Below are 24,878 nucleotides of genomic sequence, written 5' to 3'. Positions count from 1 at the left end.
ACATACAGTATATTTTATAAGTGTGTTGGTACAAGACAAATGTAATTCGGAGGCCAACAGATATAGGCTGGATTCATTATTGATATATTCACTTCTTCAAATTTTAAAATAAATTAAAATATTTTTGTGGGCTCCCACAAGTATCATGGACCCTCATCCCTGTACGTACTGTGCCTAGTGGGTCATCTGGCCCTGCTTGCCATAAATCTTCTAGGATCTCCTTTGTGCTACCAGATTTATATCTTTTCCTAAACTTCTTAAACAGTCTTGCTAGCGGTCCTCAGTTACAGAAACATGTCAATCATTTCTCTAAATGTTTTAAAAAATTATATTTTTTTAAGTTATGGGTAATGATTTTTACATGATACCTAGGAAATTCTGATGCCTTTATATTCCTTATATGTATGACAGAAATAAAATTAACTACTTCATAGAATTAAATGAAGTAAAGATGTAAAAACACTTTGTAAACCATGAATTATTTTACAAAGCTTGGGTATTAATATACTTTTAAAATTTTAATTTCAATACCTGGATAAAAAATTAACTGTGTCAACTATCTAAACACTGTGGCAAAAGGAGACTGTATTAAGGGTCATATATCTAAAAGTTTATTTTGTTTTAAGAAAGCTGATATAGAGGAGTTCCCATCATGGCTCAGTGGTTAAGAATCTGACTAGGAACCATGAGGTTGCGGGTTCGGTCCCTGCCCTTGCTCAGTGGGTTAAGGATCTGGCGTTGCCGTGAGCTGTGGTGTAGGTTGCAGACGACGCTCGGATCCCTCGTTGCTGTGGCTCTGGCGTAGGCAGGTGGCTACAGCTCCGATTAGACCCCTAGCCTGGGAACCTCCATATGCCGCAGGAGCGGCCCAAGATATGGCAAAAAGACAAAAAAATTTTTTTAAAAATTTAAAAAATTAAAAAGAAAGCTGATATGGGATAAGGGGAGAGATCAATTAGGAGGTTGGAAATTAACATAAACACACTACCATATATAAAATAGGTAACCAACAAAGACCTACTATATAGCACAGAGAACTATACTCAACATTTTTTAATAACCTATAAGGGAAGAGAATCTGAAGAATATACATATAACTGAACCACTGTGCTACATACCTGAAACTAACACAATATTGTAAATCAAGTATACTTCAATAAAAACAAATAAACTCAAAAGAAAAAGTAACATAGAGAAATAGTACTTTGTTCACATCACTTGTTTCTCTGTTTCAATAAAACTTTGGTTTCTACATGGATAAAAAATTAACTGTGTCAATTCAATTTTCTTTGGAGATATTTTGGTTAAAAAACTCATAATGAGAAACCAAAAGAGATGGCCGTCACTGATTCATCACTGACTTTTATTGTAAAGACCAGTAACTGTTCACTTGTGTTATTTTTAGAACTAAATGAGGCCCTTCTCTTTGGAAGTACTTGTTGTTCTTGGTGTACCTCTTTTCAAAAGAGCAGAGGAACATCTCTTCTCCACGAGCCTTTCCTTTGAAGACCTTTGTAGTTCTAGAATACAAAGGGTGAATGCCAGCCTGTCTTGATATGACCGAAGGGAGAAAGACGTAAAAATTCCTCCTTCCCAGATGATTCAGTACAACGCCTTTCCTGTTGAAAATTCTCCTTTCTCCTCTGTCATAAATCAGGACCACTGTTAGCTGTGTGTATTGATTTGCTTGAAGAGACCTAGGTGCCTCATTTGGGATAAAGGTATCCTGGCCACATCATATTCCCACTAACTCAGTTTTTTAAGCATAGAAGAACAGGAAAGAACTCACTACCAATTTAAATGCATTAATTTCAGAGAATCTTAAAATTGGAAGAAGCTTTAAAATTCAACTAAGGAAATTTCCTCATTTCATTACAAATATTTTGTGAGGCTTAAATGAGATATATGAGTCACCCAGGGTCTGCCTCAGAGTAGGCATATAACATGTTAGTTTCCTACTCTTGTTCTCTGGGCCTCTATGCTAGACAGTCAGACACATGAGTTTCTGCACTCAGCTCCAGAAATATTTTTTTTTAAAGCTTTGAGTGTGATGCCGTTTTTAAGCTATACTCAGTACTCGTGGATTTTTCTATTTTCAGTCCAATAATCAACTGCTCTTAAGATAAGCATCTTGGAAAAACCAGCTATTGCATTTGAGAACTACTAAAGAAAACAGTAAAATAAAGAGGAAGTAATTCTTAACCTAGAGTATCTTTTTAAATTTTTATCATCATTATTATTACTATTATAACATAGGGCATGACTTAGGATACAGAAAAAGCGTAACACATAGTGTTTGCCTTGATGTGATATTTGCTCTCATAAGAAATAAAGATCAGGAGATAACTTACTACCAGGTTAAATGCACAATTTCAAATCCTAAAACTAGAATAATCTTTAAAATTTCAACTAGGGCAGTTCCCTCTCTTCATCACAGATAAGGTGTGAGGCTTAATGAGATATGGAAATCATTCGTTTTTTACCTAACACTTAAAAACTCAAACATCTTTAAAGACGTTATTTTGTAATCATTATATCATCTCCATCATAGTGTAGGGGAAATGTGAATCCACTGATGAGAATGTAGTAGTAGGCAAACTTTTCCTATAAAAGGCTGAATAGCAAATATTTTAGGCTTTTCAAGTCATATATGATGTCTATTGCATTTTCTTTCTCTTTTTTAAATGACCCTTTAAAAATATAGAAATCTTTCTTCTCTCATGAGCCATACAAAAGCAAATGGGCCAGATCTGTCTTGTGCAGACCATGGTTTGCCAACCTCTGGACTACATAATAAAATTAAAGTCATAACAGATAATGTATTAAATCAATTTATAAAATAGAATTTAAATACTCATACTTCATTCAGTATATAATTCTACACTTATGAAACATCTCTACCTTACCTGAAATTCATCAAAACATAAGAGACATGCTTCTTCACTGATTTCTTCAGCTATGGGAGCTATCGGATCATATGATTTAGCCATGAATCCTGGTTTCCTTTTCGGCAAACTCTGTTTAAGGCGGTGTATTCCTTAAATGAAATTAAACCAAATGCCGTATTAGTAGTATATTTTAGACAACCACAATAAATTTTTAATATGTATATGAAACATTAGTGTGAACATAAAAATGAAGTTTAAATTCCAGAAACAAATACGATTATTGAGGTTAGTTGCATTTTCTCTACCTCAACGTAAATTGTTCACATATTACTATAGTCTCATGGTTGCAAGGACGTTTTGTGGTCATTCCATCTCCATTTTTCAATCACTTGAGAGATGATAGACTAGATGACTAGATGCTGACTGATGGATCTCCGCCCTGAGGATTTCAGGGGCACAGGCACAGAAGGTGATCCTCCTCTATGTCTAGCATATCTAAGCAGGATGTTCCCTTGTTTCTAGCCAGTCCCACTTCATTCATTATGTGTGTACTAAAAGTATTTGAACAAAAATACAATGTTCCTGCCCTATGGAGGTTACAGCATAGCTAGGTAAACAAATAATGCAAAGATGAAATAACATGAGAACAATGACAAAGCCATAAAACATATTTACAAGGATAAGCTGAAAGCCTTCATGCTAAAGGTGACACAAAGGAAAGAGCCTAACCAATAATAACTCTATAAAATATGTGAGGCTTTAACATTTCTTATTCATCCTTAGTAGAAAGAGAAAATGCCTGACCTTCACAGTTACCTCTACTCTCTTATTTGGAAACGCTGAATTTGTCTTTAAGACCAAATCTGGACACAGTACCAATCGTTTCAATATAGCACCGAACAAATGAAACCAAATAAAATTTTTCTTACATCAAAAATCTAATGTTTTAAAAGAGTAAAAGATTAAGAACTTTATAAAATGAGGAAAATTATTTGGTAATGTCTACCCATTTCAAAATCACTTCTTTCAGGGAGTTCCTGTTGTGGCTAGCGGGTTAAAGGACCCAACACTATCTGTGATGATGTAGGTTGGATCTCTGGCTTCACTTAGTGGGTTAAAGATCCAGTGTTGCTGCAAGCTACAGTGTAGGCTGCAGCTGCCGCTCCAATTTGACCCCTGGCCAGGAAATTCCATATGCCACATGTGCGGCCATAAAAAGAAAAAAATAGATAAAATAAAATCACTTCTTTCAGACCATTAACTTACTTTTGTGAACATCTAGCATGAAACCATGAAAGTGAACCCGTTTTTTCTTCTCCATTTCCACATAAGCATAAAACATGTCCATCACCATTGTTTTCCCTGTACCTTAAAAAAAAAAAAAGAATATTATTAAACAGTATGTACTGATTGCTCTAATAATTGTTCATTAGATTTGGGATAATGAAACCACACTCTGCTACTGGAAAGCCTAAGACTGTGTTACTTTTTCAAAGTGTTTATTTTTTATGTTAAACTAGTTAAAAATAAAATGTTGATATTACCCTTTTCTGCTAAAATCCTGTTTTTAGGAAATACAACATAGAGTTAACATTACAGAGACTATGTCCTCTTAAGAACTATGTTCATGGAGTTCCCCTTGTGGTTCAGCAGAAACGAATCTGACTAGTACCCATGAGGATGTAGTTTCAATCCCTGGCCTCGCTCAGTGGGTTAAGGATCCGGCGTTGCCATGAGCTGTGGTGAAGGTAGCAGACACAGCTCAGATCTGACGTTGCTGTGGCTGTGGTGCAGGCTAGCGGCTACAGCTCTGATTCAACCCCTAGCCTGGAAACTTCCATGTGCCGTGGGTGCAGCCCTAAAAACACCAAAAACAAAAACAAAAACAAAAAACTACGTTCACAAATTGGCAAGATTTACGGATTATTCATTCTTCAGTCTCTCTTCCAAAAAGCACCAATATGAATAAAATAACTTAGTAATTAAATAAACATGGATTGGGCCATTACTAAGCATGAGGAACTGTCTTAGGCACTATGGGAAAATTCAAAAGTGAAAAATAAGAAAACAGATTAGCGTCTAACATAAATACTGAAACTAAATAAGAGATGTAGATTAGAGCTGTTGGATTGCCAATTATAACCCTATTTTTTGGCCATGCCTGCAGCATGGAAAAATTCCTGGGCCAGTGATCAAACCCATGCCACAGCAGTAACTAGAGCCACAACAGTGACAATGCTGGATCCTTAACCCACTGACCCGCAAGGGAACTCCTATAACACTTTTTTTAAAAAAGCTGAGAATATAGGCTTTCAAAATGAGGCCTACCTGAGAAAATTCAGATACAGTTAACCCTTAAAATTAAAGTATCTAATTTTCAGCACTCTGAAACTTTTAATCACTATGATTGCATTAGTAATTGAAGAGTCAAGAGCCTAAGCATTTAATAAGGCACACGCAGGAAGCCTATTCCCTTGCAGAAAGCCCAAAGCTTCGGGATGCTGGCAGTAGTCAAGCTTGGCTCATACCTGGCATTCCCAGGCAGGCAGGCTAGGGGATGTTGGTACTGTCTTTCATTCTCACTGCTTCCTCAACAACCACCCCACCACAGTGGCCAGGCTCTCTTCACAGGAGCAATTACTAACCTTGAAGGCAGCTGAGGAAAATTATTTGAGTTTTAAATCTATTGAGCCTTCCTCCACTCCATCAGATGACTTTGGGTCCATACCATTTGAATTGTCAGAAAGTTTTTTGTTTATGAAAATTAAAATTCATCAAACAGATTTTTTAACAAGGAGATCATTTAGATTGAAAAGCAATTTTTGCAAAATATTCAGTACAGGAGTTCCCGTCGTGGCACAGTGGTTAACGAATCTGACTAGGAACCATGAAGTTGCAGGTTCAATCCCTGGCCTTGCTCAGTGGGTTAAGGATCCAGTGTTGCCGTGAGCTGTGGTGTAGGTCGCAGACGTGGCTCAGATCCCGTGTTGCTGTGGCTCTGGTGTAGGCCAGTGGCTACAGCTCTGATTCGGCCCCTAGCCTGGGAACCTCCATATGCCGTGGGAAGCAGCCCTAGAAAAGGCAGAAAGACAAAACAAAACAAAACAAACAAAAAAAATTCAGTACAAATCTCTTGATACAGTGAGTGGCAGCAAATTTTATATTATTACATTCACACAATGAAGTAAATTAATAAAGTTTCAAATTCTGCTGCATGAAGCATAGTGTACTTACATATCCAGAAAAAAAATTATAAATTGTCTAACCAAAAATGTGAACACTACATATTTGAGCATAATCTGTGTGCTAACTCTTTTTCCAAAATGGGCTTAAAATATAACAAAACTATCATATGAAAAGGAAATAAAAGCAAAAAGAAGAAATTACAAAGGAAAAAGCTGATAGATTTAGCCACATGAAATCCAACCTTCTGAATATCAAAATCACCATAAATAAAATTAATATTCTTATTTAATCAACATATTTTTACTGATTGCTTACCATGTGTGAGGCTATATTCTAGGTACTTAAGATAAGGCAATGAAATAAACTGACAAAAATCTTTGTCCTCATGGTACTTGGGAAAATAAGCTTATATATCATTAAGATACAAAGAGCTCTTGGAAACTAAAATATACAGCTTTTTTTTTTCCTGTCTTAACTATCTTCCTTCTGAAAACTTCTCTACTGAGTATGTTTCTTTGAGGGTAGTATCAACCACAAGTTGGGTCAATCAAAATACCCCATAACCCTATACACTGTCGTTGGTCCTGCAGTGGGGATATTACCCAGTTAGGTCAGCAGTCCCCAGGAGGAGTTAATATGGATTCTGAAAATGAGAATGGCCCCTTCTCCTTTTAAGAGATCAATCTAGAAGATTCCAGGAGCCATCTTTCCTATAGCATAAAAAAATGATGACCAAGAATGAAGCCAACAATAAGGAAAGTAGAACCAAAAGGTGATAGAGAAGAGAAAGGGATGGAGGGAAGAAAAGACTCCTAAATTATCATTTAAGTTCAGATCTACTTGATTTAACCATTAAACCAACAAATAATTCCATCTCTAGTTCAGTTAATTCAGCTGGCTTTTTTTTTTTTTTTCCTTCACTGAAACTGAAAGGATACTGAACAATATAGAATTAACGGAGGGGAGGGTGATTAATGTGCAAAGAACTTAAGTATTCAAATGACACACAAAAACTAAATATCTTTAAATATATATTTTTTAAGTTTAACTCTGCTAGAAATAAAAGGAATACAAATACAAATTAAAACACCAATGATATATCATTTTATGTTGGCAAAGACAGGAAAATAAGCACTCTGACATATTTCTGAAAGCCAGTTTGGTCATGTCTATCAAAAGGTTTAAAAATACTCAGAAACAAAATCAATTATGGAAAATATTTTTGCTATCTAAACTATTTCAAAGTTCAATCCCAATCAAAATTAATTTAGGAATAACTTGACAACATAACTCTAAAATTGACCTCCCAGGAGTTCCCGTCGTGGCGCAGCAGGAACCAATCCGACTAGGAACCATGAGGTTGCAGGTTTGATGCCTGGCCTCACTCTATGGGTTAAGGATCTGGTGTTACTGTGAGCTGTGGCGTAGGTTGCAGATGCAGCTTGCACCTGATGTTACCGTGGCTGTGGTGTAGGCCAGCAGCTGTAGCTTTGATTCGACCACTAGCCTGAGAACCTCCATATGCTGCAGGTGCAGCCCTAAAAAGCAAAATAAATAAATAAATGAGTAAAATAAAATAGACCTCCTAGTAAAAAATAAAATAAAATAGGAGTTTCCACTGTGGTGCAATGCGATCAGCAGCATCTCTGGATTGCTGGGATGAAGGTTTGATCCCTGGCCCCTCTCAGTGGGTTAAGGATCTGGCATTGCCATGAGCTGTGGTGTAGGTCGCAGACGTGGCTCAGATCCCAAGTTGCTGTGGCTGTGGTATAGGCTGGCGGCTGCAGCTCCAAGTCAACCCCTAGCCTGGGAACCTCCATATACCATGCAGCTCTAAAAAGCAAAAAAGAAAGAAGAATGGAATTCTGACACATGCTACAACATGGATGAATCTTGAAGACACTATGCTAGGTGAAATAAGCCAGAAACAAAAGAATAAATATTACATGGCCCCAATTATATGAGGTACCTCGAGTAATAAAATTCATGGAGACAGAAGTAGAATGGTGGTTTCCAGGGACAAGGAGGGAGGGGCTTATAGGAGTTATTGTTTAATAGATACAGAGTTTCAGTTCGGGAAGATAAAAATGTTTGGGAGATGAAGAGCATTGATGTTTGCACAACAATGTCAATGTAGGTAATACCACTGAACTGTAGGCTTAAAAATGGTTAAAATGGTAAATTTTGTGTTATATCTATTTTTCCACAATACCAAAACTAATACATTAAACACACACCCACCCTACAATTAACATGATACTAACTGCAGAAAACCGAACACTTTTCCCCTAAAATTTGACATAAGGCAACGACATCCACTCTCATTATTTCTATTCAAAATTGTATTGGAGTTCCTAGCTAGTACCATGAGGCAAGAAAAAGCACTAGAAGGCATACAAGTTGTAAAGGAAAAAGTAAAATTGTTTTTATTCACAGACATGATTGCATATATAAGAAATCCTGAAGAAGCTCCCAAATAACCAGTAGAGTTAATCACTGAATTTATCAAGGTCATCAAAAATCAATTGATTCTATATACTAGCAGTGATCAAATAGAAATTAAAATTTTAAAATGCAATACCATGGGCAGTAGCATTAGAAATCAAAGTAGGGAGTTCCCATTGTGGCTCAGTGGGTTAAGAACCTGACATAGTGTCTGTGGAGATACAGGTTCAATCCCTGGCCTTGCTCAGTGGCTTAAGGCTCCAACCTTGCAGCAAGCTTCGGCATAGGTCATAGGTGTGGCTCACATCTGGTGTTGCCGTGGCTGTGGGCCAGGAGCTGCAGCTCCGATTCTACCCCTAGCCAGGGAACTTCCATATGCCACAGATGTGGCTTTAAAAAAAGAAAAAGAAAAGAAAACATAAAGTACATAGGAATAAATTTATCAAAAAACATGGCAGATCTCTGCACTATAAACCACAAAACCCTACTGAGAGAAATTAAAGATATTTTAAAATGAAGAAATATACCATGCTCTTTGACTGGAATACTCAAAAGTTTAAATAATCAATTCTCTGTAAGATTATCCTATAGATTCAACATAACCTCAATCAAAATCCCAGTATTTTTTTAAAGAAATTATAGCTAGTTCTAAAATGAATGTGGAAATGCAAAGGCCATAGGATAGCCAAAACAATCTCGAAAAAAGACAAAGTTTGAAGACTCACATCACACCACAGAGATGCATCAGTAAAATCTAGGTTGGAGGAAATCCTACAGGACAAAGAAGTTTTTTTGTATGTATGTATGTATATGTGAGTGGTATGCACATTCAAGCATACAGTACCTCAGGACATAAATATATTTCTTACAGTGAGTCATGTTCGAAAATATTTCAAAGCCATTACCACAATTTGTAAGCTTTGGGTGAACAAAGGCTGTGTCACTATTACATCTCCAGAAACAAGAGATTGCCTGGCACAAGGCAGATGCTCAACAAACATTTGTGAAGTGACAGGAGATGCTGGGGGAAAGTAGGGAAGAAATCAACACTAAGTTTCACCTACTTCACAGTTTTTTCATTGGTCTCTGCAGAATCCTAAATAAAACTCTGTAATCTTCTCAAGAAAAGATACTTATTAGGAAAGCCATTTGTAAAACCTAAAACTCTTATTAAAGTTCTAGCTTTTAAGCCTATAGTTGGGAAGCCAAAATGACTACTCGAGAGCCCCCTCTAGTGGCACCCTTTTCAGAGCTGACCTCCTGCAGGAAGAAGCTGAAAGTAGAGCCTCCCTCACTGCCTCCTACTCCAGCGGAATTTTACTTTCCAACTCCTAAACTTAAAATCAGCCTACCTTTCCACCGATCAAATTATCAACGTAAAACAGGTGAGGTTAAACCAGGAGACAGCAAAAAAGTGACTTATAAACACAAATGTACTTTATTTTCTTCTAAGCTACCAGAGAAATCATTAACCCTGCCATCACCACTCAGTGTGCTAGTCAAGAGCTGAAACCATGCTGTAAGAAAGCCAGTTGTAGGGTAAAAACGCAGCCACAAGATACTATTACTGCAGCTTTTGCCTTGTGCATGAGATGTGCTAATAAGCACTTTATTAATGAAAACATTGAAATATTGAACCATGATATCAATGGTCTTGGGGTTCCCTGAATTGAGGGTCTGAGTCAATCACCCCAACACATCTAGGAAGAAAGAGTAGAGTGACAGGGCCAAGCCAAGGGCAGGAATAAGGAGAAGGAAGGGGACACTATGAAACAGACATCTCTTTTCCATCAAGTCTTTCAAAAATTTAATACTTGTTTCCTAAGTCTAAAAAACGGAAAATAATAAAGAATAAGAGCTTATCAAGGCATTCTGAGTCTATTCTCCCAGAATCCAAGCCCCCCAAATAAGAATCTGACCAATCTTTTATTACCTATTCTGTAAGTATTCTAAACTAAACTGAGTATGGCCACCAAAATGTTGATCTCAGTTCCCATTTCAGATTTCCTTTCTCTTCCTCTCTCTACATTGTAAAGATATTCCTAGCCAAAGGTTGCCACACCCCCAGCCTGTGTGAACATCCCATGCTATCACATTTTTTCAAATTCTTTTAAGCATTCAGATGAATTATGTATATTGTACCTCCCTTCAATTCCTTAGATATGGCTGTATTTTCCAAACTAAAATCCAATGTCTTTCATAGTTGTTGTTGTTGTTGTTTTAAGTCCTTTTGCAGAAGCAGAAACAGTTATGCTTTAACTAACCATCTCCATTTATGGTTAAGTGGTTAAGGTAACAGGAGAAAAAAAGATGCTGATTTTAGCAATGACTGAACACAAAAGTGAAGGTTTAGAAAGTAAACGTTCTCCAAAGGGGCAAAAAAAGGAGAAAAGACAGCAGAATGAGATCTGTCTACCATACTTAAAGTTGCATACACATAAAACTGGCTGGTATAAATTACATTCTAAATAAGAAGTAAGTATACACTGGTGTCAAAATTACCAACTAGCCAATGAACTAAGAAAATGAATAGTTTGAGTTTATTTCACATTTTTTAAATCTACAAGTTTGAAGAACTTGAAGAATCTCTATCATTCACTTTTTGAAAACGGAACAATTCTCTATTTATTAGGTTTTCTAAATCTATAAATATAAAAAAGGCATTTAGAGGCATTAGTAAACAAACCAGAAGAGGGAGGACCCAGAAAAGCACAGTTTGATCTTTTTTTTTTTTTGTATTTTTGCCTTTTCTAGGGCTGCTCCCGCAGCATATGGAGGTTCCCAGGCTAGGGGTCTAAACAGAGCCATAGCCACCGGCCTACACCACAGCCACAGCAACGCCAGATCCGAGCTGCATCTGTGACCTACTAAAAAGCTCACTACAATGCCGGATCCTTAACCCACTGAGCAAGGCCAGGGATCGAACCCACAACCTCATGGTTTCTAGTCGGATTTGTTAACCACTGAGCCACAACGGGAAATCCCAAGCACAATTTGATCTTTAAGGCAGTGTATGTAACTACTTATTCAACTCCTATTATTTTTTTATCTACCTAGGATCATTAATTTCTGCCACCAACTTCCTCACAATACAGACTTGCAATGGCTCTAGGGGAGCTTGAAGCTTGTTTATCAGTCGAGGCCCAAAAATGACCTCGTTACATTAAATGTGCATTCGGAGGATGCAGTGAAAGAAATGACTGACAAGCCACAAGGCCAGAAGAAGGAGGAGACACCCTCATGACAGCAGTGAAGGTAGGTAACCGGTGAAAGGTTTGGGACCAGGAGCAAAGGGTCTGTTTAAAGGAAACAGAAACCAGAAAACAGACAACTCCAACAAGAATGAAGTCAGGGGAGAAGCAAGACAACAGCAACTGATTAGGAAAAATTAGAAAGTAAGTAATAATTCATAAGGATTCCAAGAAAAGGTGAGTCTTTGTGCCCAATGCATGAGAGCAGGAGACCAAGGAAATGTTACCAGTCGTTCAGAATGTCCACTATCATTAAATTAAAAATAATAATGAAACTGAGGACAAGGGCTTAGATTACAGGTAGAAATACTAGTGGAAATTAAAAGTAAAAATGAACAGCTTTTTTTTTTAAGTATTAAGTTGAGTCAGATGGCACTGAGCAATGAGATTCTGATTTATCTAATAAGCTATCTAGAGGTGATTTCCTTCCCCAAGATCAACTCACATAATACATTACTGTTTGCACCATAACATGCTAACTAATCCTGCCTTCAACAGCAGTCACGCTGTGAGAAATAAATAAATAAGAACTAAGATAACTACCCTCCTCTCCTCTCCCCTATTTTACCTCCTCTCATCCTATTCCCTTGCTGGTGGTGGATTGAGGGATAGAAATAGAAGTTATTCCTGAGTGAAAACTGGGAAACTTTCTGTTTGGACCACTTAAAACTTACTTTAACACACTTACCAACATCTCCATAAACATACAGGCCCCTTGGAGGTTTGCTCCTTGAAAAAAGCTGCAAATTAAGAACAAATTAGAAATCTCTAACATGGAAATAATTTAATGTCATCATATATATAGTGTTCCTAACAACAGGGCTAAAATGGGCTATTGCATAGAATAAGTACAAAAAAAACAATGTGAAAGGCTATGAGGCCCCACTTAGATTTAATATAGGAGGCAAGAATCATACTAGCTCAGAGCAAGGCTCTGAAGTTACACAACTTAAGTTTATATCCCTTTAAAATTACTAACCATGTAATCTTCCCCTGCTTTCACAAATGGGCTCCCCAGACCATAACAGGCTGGCTCATTCTCACCATGCGAGAGATCAGAAGCCTTTTCCTGGAGAAACTGAATGGTCTCCAGAAAAAAAAGGCCCAAAGGCACTTACATATGGGTTTCTCCCAAAGAAAGAACTGGGTCCCTATTAGATCACCTTATAGTAGAGCACACTAGTCAACAAACCTCTTAAGATGGAGCCTTCAGTCAGTTCATTAGTATCTGAAAAGACTCTAAGGTGAATTGGCAGCCAAAAATCAATAGAAATTTGAAAAAAAAAGAAAAAGAAAAAAACCCTTCCATTATGAAAGTTGGAGGCCACAGCAAATACACAGGGGTGAAAAACTCAGGGGAAACAGAGGCTACACAGACAGCAAAAAGAAACTTCAAAATTAAAACTGTACTCAATATAATCGGTATGCCACAGAAATGAAAAGAAGTTATTAAAACTACAGCAGAAACAGGAGATCCCCGTTGTGGTGCAGAGGAAACAAATCCGACCAGGAACCATGAGATTGCAGGTTCAATCCCTGGCCTTGCTCAGTGGGTTAAGGATCGGCGTTGCTGTGAGCTGTGGTGTAAGTTGCAGACAGGGCTCAGATCCTACGTTGCTGTGACTGTGGTGTTGGCCAGTCCAATTCGACCCCTAGCCATGGCATCTCTATATGCCGCAGGTGTGGCCCTAAAAAAAAAAAAGAAAAAAACTATATGGCAGGAATAAAATCCAGTTTGTTGTTGTTGTTTTGTCTTTTCTAGGACTGCACCTGCGGCATATGGAGGTTCCCAGACTAGGGTTTGAATCGGAGCTGTAGCCTCCGGCAGTGGTTAATGAATCCAACTAGGAACCATGGGGTTGCAGGTTCGATCCCATTAGTCCTCATGGATATTAGTCAGATTCGTTTCCGCTGAGCCACGATGGGATCTCCTATGGCAATATTTAGAAGATGAAAAAGAGATATGGTTGTGGAGTACCCAAGGAAAAGATCCTCAAACATCTGGGATCATAAATATCTAGCACGGCATAAACACTGTTTAAGATGCAGATTTTACTCCAAATAAACTGATCAACAAAATGGATACTCCTCTAATGATAAATGTTAGATATTATCTAACTATATTATATACATCAAGTATGTTCATTTGGAGAGACAAGCTCATTTTCTCCCAATAAAATTTCAGTCTTCCAAAAATTACTGAAATTATTTCAAATGATTTTAAAATCTATATTTTAAGGGGGAAATCAGAGGATCGAATGGAGAACAGTAAGACTCTTTAGAAGGCTGTAAAATGGGTCTTAAAGAAGTTTTTAATTCTTTATTCATAGCGGTGAATTCAGGGAGAGTTAGGTTCACACAGTTTTCTTCAAAACAACTAACTTACACAGGAACTCACATCATTTACATGCTTCTAATTTACATTTTCTCACAATTTACCCTATTTTCGGGTCCGTTAAATTTCCTTTTTCAATGTTTTAATTTCCTCTAATTTGTTCTTCTGTCTCAGGGCACTCCACCCTGGCGAAGTTCCTGGGTGCTGGGATTCTCCATGTGCTCCCATCCCTACACCCCCCCACCCCCACCCCCACCCCCACCCCCGGTCTCATCCATCCTGCTCTCCACTGTGAGATGCTAGCCTTGCTGGCTAGTACTGCCCCTGGGAGGTACTCCTTCCAGGAGACAGGAGGGAGGGGTAATCCCTTTCCCTCCCTGCTTCAGTGCCCTGTCTCTGGAAGAGCTGCATCCCTCCAGAACCCCCAGGCCCTGGGGCCACAGCTCCAGCTCTATTCAGGCTCCTCCTTCACTCCTCCATCCCTTGTTTGCTGCCTTGGGCCTGCCCAGCCCGAGACTAAGTCATCTCTTGATTGAGTCTCTATTTGAAACTGCTGTGAACAGTTTCCTGCCAGGACTCTGATATATGCCCAGCTCCTAAAATACACACACTTTACACAAAGACTTGAAAATCTGAACATAAGTTTCTCCAGTGACCAGTTATAAGATTTGACGTGTTACTTATATCTTAGGGAATTTGTGAAGTAGCAATGATGACACCTTCTCTAATGGGCTTTTGATAAAGATCCAGTGACATTGTACAGTGATGGTAAGCAGATGGTAAAGTACAGTGATGTGCAGATGGTAAGCCTAAGACAGTGGAAAACTGTCACCTACCTCCACTAAACGTAAAAGACATAGAGGAAGAGTATTAGAGTTGAACCCAAAAGACCTGGGTACAAATTCTGGTTCTGCTACTTAGGAGCTGTGTGACTCTGGGTAAGCCACACCCAATACTACAAGCTGCCATTTCCTTATCTATTGGGTGCAGCGCAGGACACAGGGAAGTGTCAGGTCACAGCCCACCCCTGCATGCCTAATCACAAGGCCCACTTGCTCACCCTGAAGACTGCAGACTTCATGTAGTGGTATCTGCTTGTATTCAAACATGTGGACCATGAAAAAAGAAACACCAAACCCTTTGACACACCCCTCTCAAAGATCTGAACATTAATGTACACTCAAGCTATTTTTTATCTCGGCAAACTCTACGAAACAAATCAAGAATACATTTAAAAACATGAAGCAGGGAGTTCCCGTTGTGGTGCAGTGGTTAACGAATCTGACTAGGAACCATGAGGTTGCAGGTTCGATCCCTGCCCTTGCTCAGTGGGTTAACGATCCGGCGTTGCCGTGAGCTGTGGTGTAGGTTGCAGATGCGGCTCAGATCCCGCGTTGCTGTGGCTCTGGCATAGGCCGGTGGCTACAGCTCCGATTAGACCCCTGGCCTGGGAACCTCCATATGCCGCGGGTGCGGCCCAAGAAATAGCAACAACAACAACAAAAACATGAAGCACAATTTCAAATATCACCCATGTTCTAAGCCATAAAGGAAACCTCAATAAATCCAAATAATCACTGCACTCCAACCATTATGGAATAAAACTAGAAATAAATTATGGAAGGATGACTAAAGGATTGCTAAAAATAGAAAAACCTCATACTAAGATACTGACTTTCCCTCCTGTTCATTCAGACTTCTGAAGATTGGTGAGGAACATCTGAAAGCCCTGAGGAGGGTTCCTCCATCGTGTCAAACCCTCTATCGTGCCAACAAGTCTGTTTCACTGGTTAGTTCACCCTCTGTCCCTGCAGCAATTCTCTGGAGCCTTCTCAGCTTCATGCAAGCTAAACTACACTTCCTCTATCGCTTTAAGTAGATGTCTACTTCTTCATAAAGAGAAAACAGAAGACATTGGGTTGGAACTCCTTCAACTTCCTATATGAAATTGCAATCCCACCCATATCTGCACCCCCCTTCCTCTCTCCCTCCTGGGACAAAGGAAGATGCTTCCTCTTCCTATGCAATCTTCTATCAATTTCTGGATTTCAGTCCTCACCTCCCCCACCACTTTCTTAGGAACCATAGCCTGTCAAGTTAAATTTTTCACTTCTCTTGTAATTCTTCTCCTCAGCATCTTTATGAACATCTTCCTGTGAATTTATTTTTAGTCTTGAAGTGTAATAAACCCCCAAAGTTTAAGAAAAAGATAGATACATTAAAAGAAATAAACATTTCTGTTGGAGGGGGAAAAAAAAAACTAAGAAAAGTAAAAAGGCAAATAATAAATTGCAAAAAATTGTAACATTTATTGCAGGCAAGAACTTATTTCCTTAGTTTAAAAAAATAGCCTTTAAATCAATAACAAAAACAAGTGGCAAATGGCTTAAACCTTTGAAAGTATACTTAATCCCATTCAAAATAAGAAAGATGTGACTTAAAATAACAATGAAATATCACCATGACAAAAATCTAAAAGTCTGAGAGGATACAGTATAATCAAAGATGTAGGGAGGAGTTCCTGTCATGGCACAGTGGTTAACGAATCCGACTAGGAACCATGAGGTTGCGGGTTTGGTCCCTGCCCTTGCTCAGTGGGTTGACGATCTGGCGTTGCCGTGAGCTGTGGTGTAGGTTGCAGATGCAGCTCGGATCCCGCATTGCTGTGGCTCTGGCGTAGGCCAGTGGCTACAGCTCCGATTAGACCCCTAGCCTGGGAACCTCCATATGCCACAGGAGCGGCCCAAAAGAAATAGCAATAAGACAAAAAAAAAGACAAAAAAAAAGATGTAGGGAGATAGGAAGGCTCATAAACGTAAAATTATGAATTGCTACAACCTCTTTGGCATTGTCTATCAGAACGTAAGGTGTATACCCTTTAAAAATTCCATTTCTTTTTTGTTGTTGTTGTTGTTGTTGTTGTTGCTATTTCTTGGGCCGCTCCCGCGGCATATGGAGGTTCCCAGGCTAGGGGTCTAATCGGAGCTGTAGCCACCGGCCTATGCCAGAGCCACAGCAACGCGGGATCCGAGCTGCGTCTGCAACCTACACCACAGCTCACGGCAACGCCGGATCGGCAACCTACTGAGCAAGGGCAGGGATCGAACCCGCAATCTCATGGTTCCTAGTCGGATTCGTTAACCACTGCGCCACGACGGGAACTCCCCAAAAATTCCATTTCTAAAGGAGTACCTACACATGTATTCAAAGATGCAGGTATAGTCCACTAATAGGATATGTTATCATTCCATTATTTGGGTAGGATATCGGTATATTTATATGATAGAATACTATACCATTATTATAAGCTATTAAATTGTAGAACATTCACATGAAAGAAAGAGAAAGCTCATGGGGGGTGGCTCTGCAAGAAACTGTCAACAGTGAATGTCTCTGGAAAGGGAATGGAGGTGATAAGAGGGACTTAATTTTAATTAAACATTCTTTCATAACGTTTTAATTTGTTACCAAGAATACATGGGTTTTTTTCCCTTTCCATTAAAAAGTTTGATTTAAAGAAGAGAAGATAATGCTTCTGACAGAGGACCCATTGGCCACAACACAAGAAGAGTTAAGGAATAAAAAAAGGTATTATGTACGAAGAGAACAGGACTAGAAAAGTCAGTGATTACAGATTTTAACAAGGCATTAGAAGATGGTACGTTGACAGAGGAGGGTTAGCTGAGAAAGCAGGGTGGGAAAGGCAGAAGACAGATTGACCCTCGAGAGACAGGCCCCGAGGGTGGGCATCTGGGAGGGGAAGATCTCAGAAACAAAGGGCCTTGTGGGGACCATGAGGAGAAGTGGGGGAGAAGGATGGAGCGAACATATGCATAAGAAGTCACATACAACCACAGCCACCACCTGCCACCCCCACACAACGCCTAGAAGACAAGCTCCTGATGCTGCTAAACTACAACAGGATCTCCTCCTGGCAGGGACAGGGACATAAACCACTTTAGTGTCCACAGCACAACACACAGGGCAGACGCTCAAAAATGAGTGTTGAATTAATGCCTTAATGAATTACAGGCAATGGTGAGCAGTAACAAACAGCAAAAGCAAAAAATCTGGATATAGACTACATACAGAAACAAAAGATGAGAGCTGACTCATTGTCATAAAAATCTCCCCCTCTCACTCCTGTACTGTCTTTTGTTGGGATCCCTATCTCTGGTTTATAAGTCACTTGCTAATTGACTGATCTTCCCTACAATCAATATTAGTTACCTAATGTATTTTAAAACTTTATATTAACAAAAGCAAGAAAAATAGAACAAACAAAGTCTGAAGACAGCAGTAGGAAAATTTTGTTGGACCATATGCTTTGAGTTCATCCCAGAATCAATGTGGATAGTTCCAAACAGCCATTAGTTCTAAAATAAATCAGCCTTCTTTACATTTATTACCTTAATCATAGCCTTGCATAAACAAGCAAACACAAGTGTCTTGAGGTGATGGTGATTATAATCATAGTCAGAGGACCACTGGATTCTCAGCACTTTAGAATAAGAGATCCTTCTGTGGCCACAGCAACTTCAGTCAGACGTCTCTCAAATGTTTCACAAAAAGACTTGGTGAAATATGGAATTTTAGTGCAAACACCATATTACTAGAAAATACCTCAGGAGTTCCTGTCATGGCTCAGCAGTTAATGAACCTGACAAGTATCCATTAGGACACAGGTTCAATATCTGGCCTCACTCAATGGGTTAAGGATCCGGTGTTGCCGTGAGCTGTGGTGTAGGTCGCAGACGCAGCTCGGATCCCGAGTTGCTGTGGTTATGACATTGGCTGGCAGCTACAGCTCCAATTCAACCCCTAGCCTGGGAACCTCCATATGCTGTGGGTGTGGCCCTAAAAAAGAAAAGAAAAGAAAAGAAAATACCTCAAATGCATGTCTTCTTTTTGGAAGTTATCTTTACATGTAACTATGCCTCAACTCCCTCACACATCCATTCCATTCCACTCTTTCCACAACTGTGCAGCAGCCATATCCTTCAAGTGAGAATGACCCCACTCCCAGCTCTATGCTCTGCAACTAGATGAGGGGTCCAAGGATGAGCTTATGACCTAAGTTCTATCAAGCAGAGCTCTGTTCAACACTAAGTAAAAGAAAAGCTCTTGCCTTCTGGGCAATATGGTGCATAGATGTGATGGTAGTTTATCACTTTGACATAACCCAAGCTGAATACAAAGCCAAAATAATAGGAAGGCAAAATCAAGAAGATCTCCAAGTCAGTAATGGAGCCTGGGCTCTCATACACTGCACCTACCTATAGAATTTCCTGGACTTCTTCATGAGCCAACTGATTACTTGAAATGTTTAACCCAATTTTAGTTGGGTTTTCTGTTATTCACAACTGAAAGCATTCTAACTGATGTCATAATATGTTTTACTTAACTATATTAGTGGCCTGATGTAAGTATTTATAAAAGTATCTGAAAGTATCTATTCTCAAGAGAAAACTATAATAAAACAGTATGGTACTGGCAGTAAAACACATAGATCAATGGAACAGAAGAGAAAGCCCAGAAATGAACCCACACATATATGATCAATTAATTTATCTCAAAAGAGCCACAGGTATACAAAAGAACCAAGAGTAAAGGATAGTTTCTTCAATAAATGGTATTGCGAAAACTGTACAGCCACATGCAAAAAAGTGAAACAGGACTGCTAGCTTATATCATACACAAAAACCAACTCAAAATGGCTTATAGACTTGAAACCATAAAACCCTAAAAGAGAACAGGCAGTAAACTGTTTGACATTGGTCTCAGCAATTACTTTTTGGATTTGACAAAAAAAAAAAAGGCAACTGGAGTTCCTGTTGTGGTGCAGTGGTTAACGAATCTGACTAGGAACCAGGAGGTTGTGGGTTCGATCCCTGGCCTTGCTCAGTGGGTTAAGGATCCGGCATTGCTGTGAGCTGTCATGTAGGTCGTAGATGCGGCTTGGATCTGGCGTTGTTGTGGCTATGGCATAGGCCGGTGGCTACAGCTCCGATTAGACCCCTAGCCTGGGAACCTCCATATGCCACGGAAGCGGCCCAAAGAAATAGCAAAAAGACAAAAACAAAACAACAACAACAACAAAAAAGGGCAGAAACTCTGAAGAGACATTTTTTCCAAAGAAGTCATACAGGTGGCTGACAGGCACATGATAAGATGCTTATCACCAATTATCAAGATATGCAAAACAAAACCACAATGAGCTATTATCTCGCACCTGTTAGAATGGCTACCATCAAAAAAAAATGAGAAATAAGTGTTGAAGATGTGGAAAAAAGGGAACCCTGACGCACTGTTGTTAGAAATGTAAATTGTTATAGCCATTACGGAAAACAGGATGGCAGTTACTCCAAAAGACATCTGCACCTCCTTGTTCACTGCAGTATTATTTACAATAGCCAAGACATGGAAACAACCTAAGTGTCCGATGATGGATGAATAATGAAAGAATGATGAAAATATTATATACACCCAAACACACACATACACACTAGAATATTATTCAACCATTAAAAAGGAAGGAAATCCTGCCATTTGTGACAACATGGACAGACACTGAGAGCATTATACTAAAAAAAAATAAGAGAAGGAGTTCCCATCGTGGCTCAGTGGTTAACAAATCCGACTAGGAACCATGAGGTTGTGGGTTCCATCCCCGGCCTTGCTCAGTGGGTTAAGGACCTGGCATTGCCATGAGCTGTGGTGTAGGTTGCAGACACGGCTCGGATCCTGCATTGCTGTGGCTTTGGCGTAGGCCGGCAGCTGTAGCTCCATTAGACCCCTAGCCTGGGAACCTCCATATGCCGTGGGAATGGCCCTAGAAAAGACAAAAAAAAAAGAGAAAGACAAATATCAAATGACCTCATATGTGGAATCTAAAAAAAAAAAACCTAAACTCAAAGTTATCTAGTCAAGAGAGTATCTCAAATTTAGGAGACTTACCATAATAACCTAAATCAAAATGGAGGAGAATAAAAAAAGCAAGTGTCAGGAAAATATCATTAATTTTTTTTTAAAGAATATGAATATACTGCCAATTGTCCAATAAGGAAATGCAACGATGTACTAGTGTTTTGGGTCCTAGTTGTTATACATGCACTCCAAACCATTATATTTAGTAAAAATTTATGTTTTGAATTTTATATACATAAAAGACCATTTTCACAGAAAGAATCTAATCCAGGGTTTATATTTTTTAAGGTAAATATCTGATAATTGTTCTACCAAAATTTTATTAGACAGAATCAAATGTAAAGCATGAATCTTGGATCCAAACACACACATACACACAGTTAAAAAAAACATCTGGGGGACGACTGAAGAAATTTGAATATGGACTTCATATTTTAGGTTGTCAGATAAAATACACGATGAATCTGAATTTCAGATTGACATCAAACAATTTTTTTGTATATACATGTCCCAAACATTACATGAGACATACATATACTAAAAACCCATTGATTATTTATCTGCAATTCAAGTATAACTGGACATTCCATATTTTTATTTGCTGAATTGGGTGACCCTATTTTAGTTATCACTACATTGATGTTAAATTTCTTGGGCGTGATAATGGTGATATAGTTATGCAGGAGAAAGCCCTTATTAGGAGATACATAATGAGGTTTTTGGAGGTTGAGTCTTATAATGCTACAACTTAATTTCAGATCATTAAAGAAAAAATATTGAGGGAGAGAACAAATATGGCAAAATGTTAATCACTAGTGGTTTTAACTGTATTGTTGAAATTTTCCAAAATAAAAAGTGGGGAGAAACAAACAAACAAAAACAAAACAAACAAAATTTGGTAAGGTAACTAATTACTGTATCACTCTTACTCTTGAACGAAGTCTAAAATTAGCCCAAAAGTACCTGCATATTTGCATGGTAGATAGTTGCTCTCAAAACTATTCCTTTAATTTCTGCAAAGCAAACACCTGTCACCATCATTCCCAATATTTTGATTTAATTATTCTAACTTTATCCTTGTTCCTTATGATACAAAAATTATGGCATTAAAAAATAACCCAAGGAGTAGCTAAGCAATGAGATCCTGCTGTATGGCATATGGAATTATATCTACTCACTTGTGATGGAACATGATGTTAAGATAAAGTGAGAAAAAGGATATATATATATATATATATATATATATATATATATATATAAATGACTGGGCCACTTTGCTGTACAGCATAAATTTACAGAACATTGAAAATCAACTATAATAGAAAAAAAAAATCTTAAATAACCCAGGGTGATTCTCAACAAAGTCACAAGTTAAAACAGAATGTCCCGGAGTTCCCGTCGTGGCGCAGTGGTTAACGAATCCTACTAGGAACCATGAGGTTTCAGGTTCGGTCCCTGCCCTTGCTCAGTGGGTTAACGATCCGGCGTTGCCGTGAGCTGTGGTGTAGGTCGCAGACGCGGCTCGGATCCCGCGTTGCTGTGGCTCTGGCATAGGCCGGTGGCTACAGCTCCGATTCAACCCCTAGCCTGGGAACCTCCATATGCCGCGGGAGCGGCCCAAGAAATAGCAACAACAACAACAACAACAAAGACAAAAGACAAAAAAAAAAAAAAAATAGAATGTCCCTCACCTTCCTGGGTTACTGTCTATCTGCTAGTCCAGCATAACTTCCCTTCCAACAATTAGATAATAACAGTGATGCTTTAAAGTAAAGTGTTGTTTTCAATTTATTTAAAATGCAGGAATACCACTTTTCCTGTTTCTCCCCACTCCTCTTACCATTCCATTATTATTCCCCAAAATGACAGAATACGAGACAATGATTCCAGCTGGAATGCTGAGCATAATTACATCTTTTAAAACAAGCATTAAATCATTCTCAACATAGACTACTGTTTGATAAAAGTACATTATTCCAGGTTTCTAAGATCTTTAAAAACTAAAGAATTAGCACCCATAAATTCTTAAGTGAAAGTCTTTTTAAAATGCCTTCAGCTGATTTGCCAAAGAACCCTTGTAACCCACGGTATACCAATTTGTTCAGTTTACTAATATAATTAAGCCTTTTAAGTACCTAAATAACTAGCAAGTGTGTGTGTGTGTGTGTGTGTGTGTGTGTGTGTGTGTGTGTGTGTGTGTGTGTTGTGGGGGGTTAAACCTATAAAACAACTACCATAAGAAATGGCTCAATTTCTGATTTAGAATTTGAAGATGGAAATGACTTTTTAATGCTCCATGTGTTCAAGCGACAAGCACTTCCAAGTGCCTATATGTGTGAGTGGGAGACAAAAGCAGGAGACAATTTCCTCAGCAAATCTGCTATGTTCGCCCACTCTTGATGCTGGAATTCTGGAGCAGCCTAGGTGAAGATAAGCCAGGTGTGATCTACTCCAGTCCACCACTCGTTCTGAGGGACGTCCAGGTCATGAGCATGATTCTCAAACTGACCCGGAGTTTAGCAAAAGAAGGATGGGAAAATATTCTTCAGTCTGAACCTGCTTGACGTTCTGAAATTGAGGAATTAAAATGGCCTTCCTCGCTTCTCCTGGATTTTCTAAGAACTGATACTATGGAGGAAATGAGAACTCAAACATGTCCAAAGAGAAGTAAGTAATATAGGAACTTACGGGAAACACCTGTAATCTCACACAGACACATGGATAGACTCAGCCACCAGGACAACTGCTTTCAGAGTCGGCAGAGAATTATTTTTTGAATCTTCAGTGATGGCTTTGTTATTCATTCAAATAATCATATCTTTTTCATTTAAAAATATGGATTGAGCATTGAGCACCTACTTTGTACCAGGCAGTGAGTTAGGGTCTGCAGGCCTGGAAGAACCAGAAAACAATATTATACTTCCTAAAGGAGTATGTGGTCACCAGGTGGACAACGTGAGATGGGCCATAGTAAAAGGATAGGAGGACAGGCAGTATTAACAAAGACCCGGAGACAAGAGAAGGCCCCAGTCTTCTCTAAGGATCTTCAACTAGCTTGTCACAGCTGGTGCTTTTATTGCCAGCAGAGAACAAAGATAGATGAGGTTGGCAAGAGGCTGGAACCAGGCAGGCTCTCAAGGACCTTGTAGAACACACTAATGAGTTTGTACTTTCTCTGAGGGCAGTGAGAAGCCTTAAGCAGGAGAATGGCTCAATCCGATTACCTGTTAGAAGTATTCTTGATACACTGTGAAGAATGCATTGAATGAGAAGAAACTGGAGGGAAATAAAACAATACCACTTGCATCTGCTCTGTTGAAAGCTCGTTGTAAAACAGGGCTATACCTATCTTAGACGTTATAAAATAGGGCTATACCCCTTTTCTTTACATTCATTTTAAGGAATTTACAAAAGACATTCTCATCTGGGAGGTGAGGAATGGGAGAAATGGATGAAGGTAGTCAAAAGGTACAAACCCACAGTTAAAGGAACTAATTACCAGGGATGTAATGTACAACATGCTTAATATAATTAACACTGCTGTATGTTAAATGTGAAAGTTCTTAGGAGAGTGAATCCTGAGTTCCCATTGCAAGAAAAAACTTTTTTTGTCTTTTTCTTTTCTTTTGTATCTATATAAGATAATGGATTTCAGTGGACTTATTACAGTAATCATTTCAAGATGTACATGTAAGTCAAATCACTGTGCTGGTTCACCTTAACTTATGTAATGCTATATGTCAAATATATCTCAATAAAATTGGAAGAAAAAAAACTCAAAAAAAATTCTCATCTAGGTTAATGGCATAGTTTTACCTTTAGAACCATGACAAAACTTAAGATGTA

At 38.6% G+C, this 24,878-nt stretch overlaps 1 protein-coding gene across 2 annotated transcripts in view; it reads right to left on the bottom strand.

The window, feature by feature from the left end:
* The window catches only part of AFG1L (AFG1 like ATPase), a 223,129-nt gene that overhangs the window by 156,906 nt on the left and 41,345 nt on the right, over nucleotides 1-24,878 (bottom strand). Inside the window, exons 3-5 of one of the 2 annotated variants that reach the window (XM_047762231.1) lie at nucleotides 12,459-12,510; nucleotides 4,155-4,256; nucleotides 2,907-3,037 (exon numbers count right to left, since the gene is read on the bottom strand). In XM_047762231.1, coding sequence (XP_047618187.1) covers nucleotides 2,907-3,037; nucleotides 4,155-4,256; nucleotides 12,459-12,510 — 285 coding nt within the window. The remainder of the gene's footprint in view (nucleotides 1-2,906; nucleotides 3,038-4,154; nucleotides 4,257-12,458; nucleotides 12,511-24,878) is intronic. The other variant, XM_047762239.1, reaches the window with a different exon arrangement.

This window comes from Phacochoerus africanus, chromosome 2 (genome assembly GCF_016906955.1).
Source record: "Phacochoerus africanus isolate WHEZ1 chromosome 2, ROS_Pafr_v1, whole genome shotgun sequence".
NCBI classification, from domain to species: domain Eukaryota; kingdom Metazoa; phylum Chordata; class Mammalia; order Artiodactyla; family Suidae; genus Phacochoerus; species Phacochoerus africanus.
Note: the sequence above shows the minus strand (reverse complement) of the source record. Positions and strands in the feature narration are given on the sequence as shown.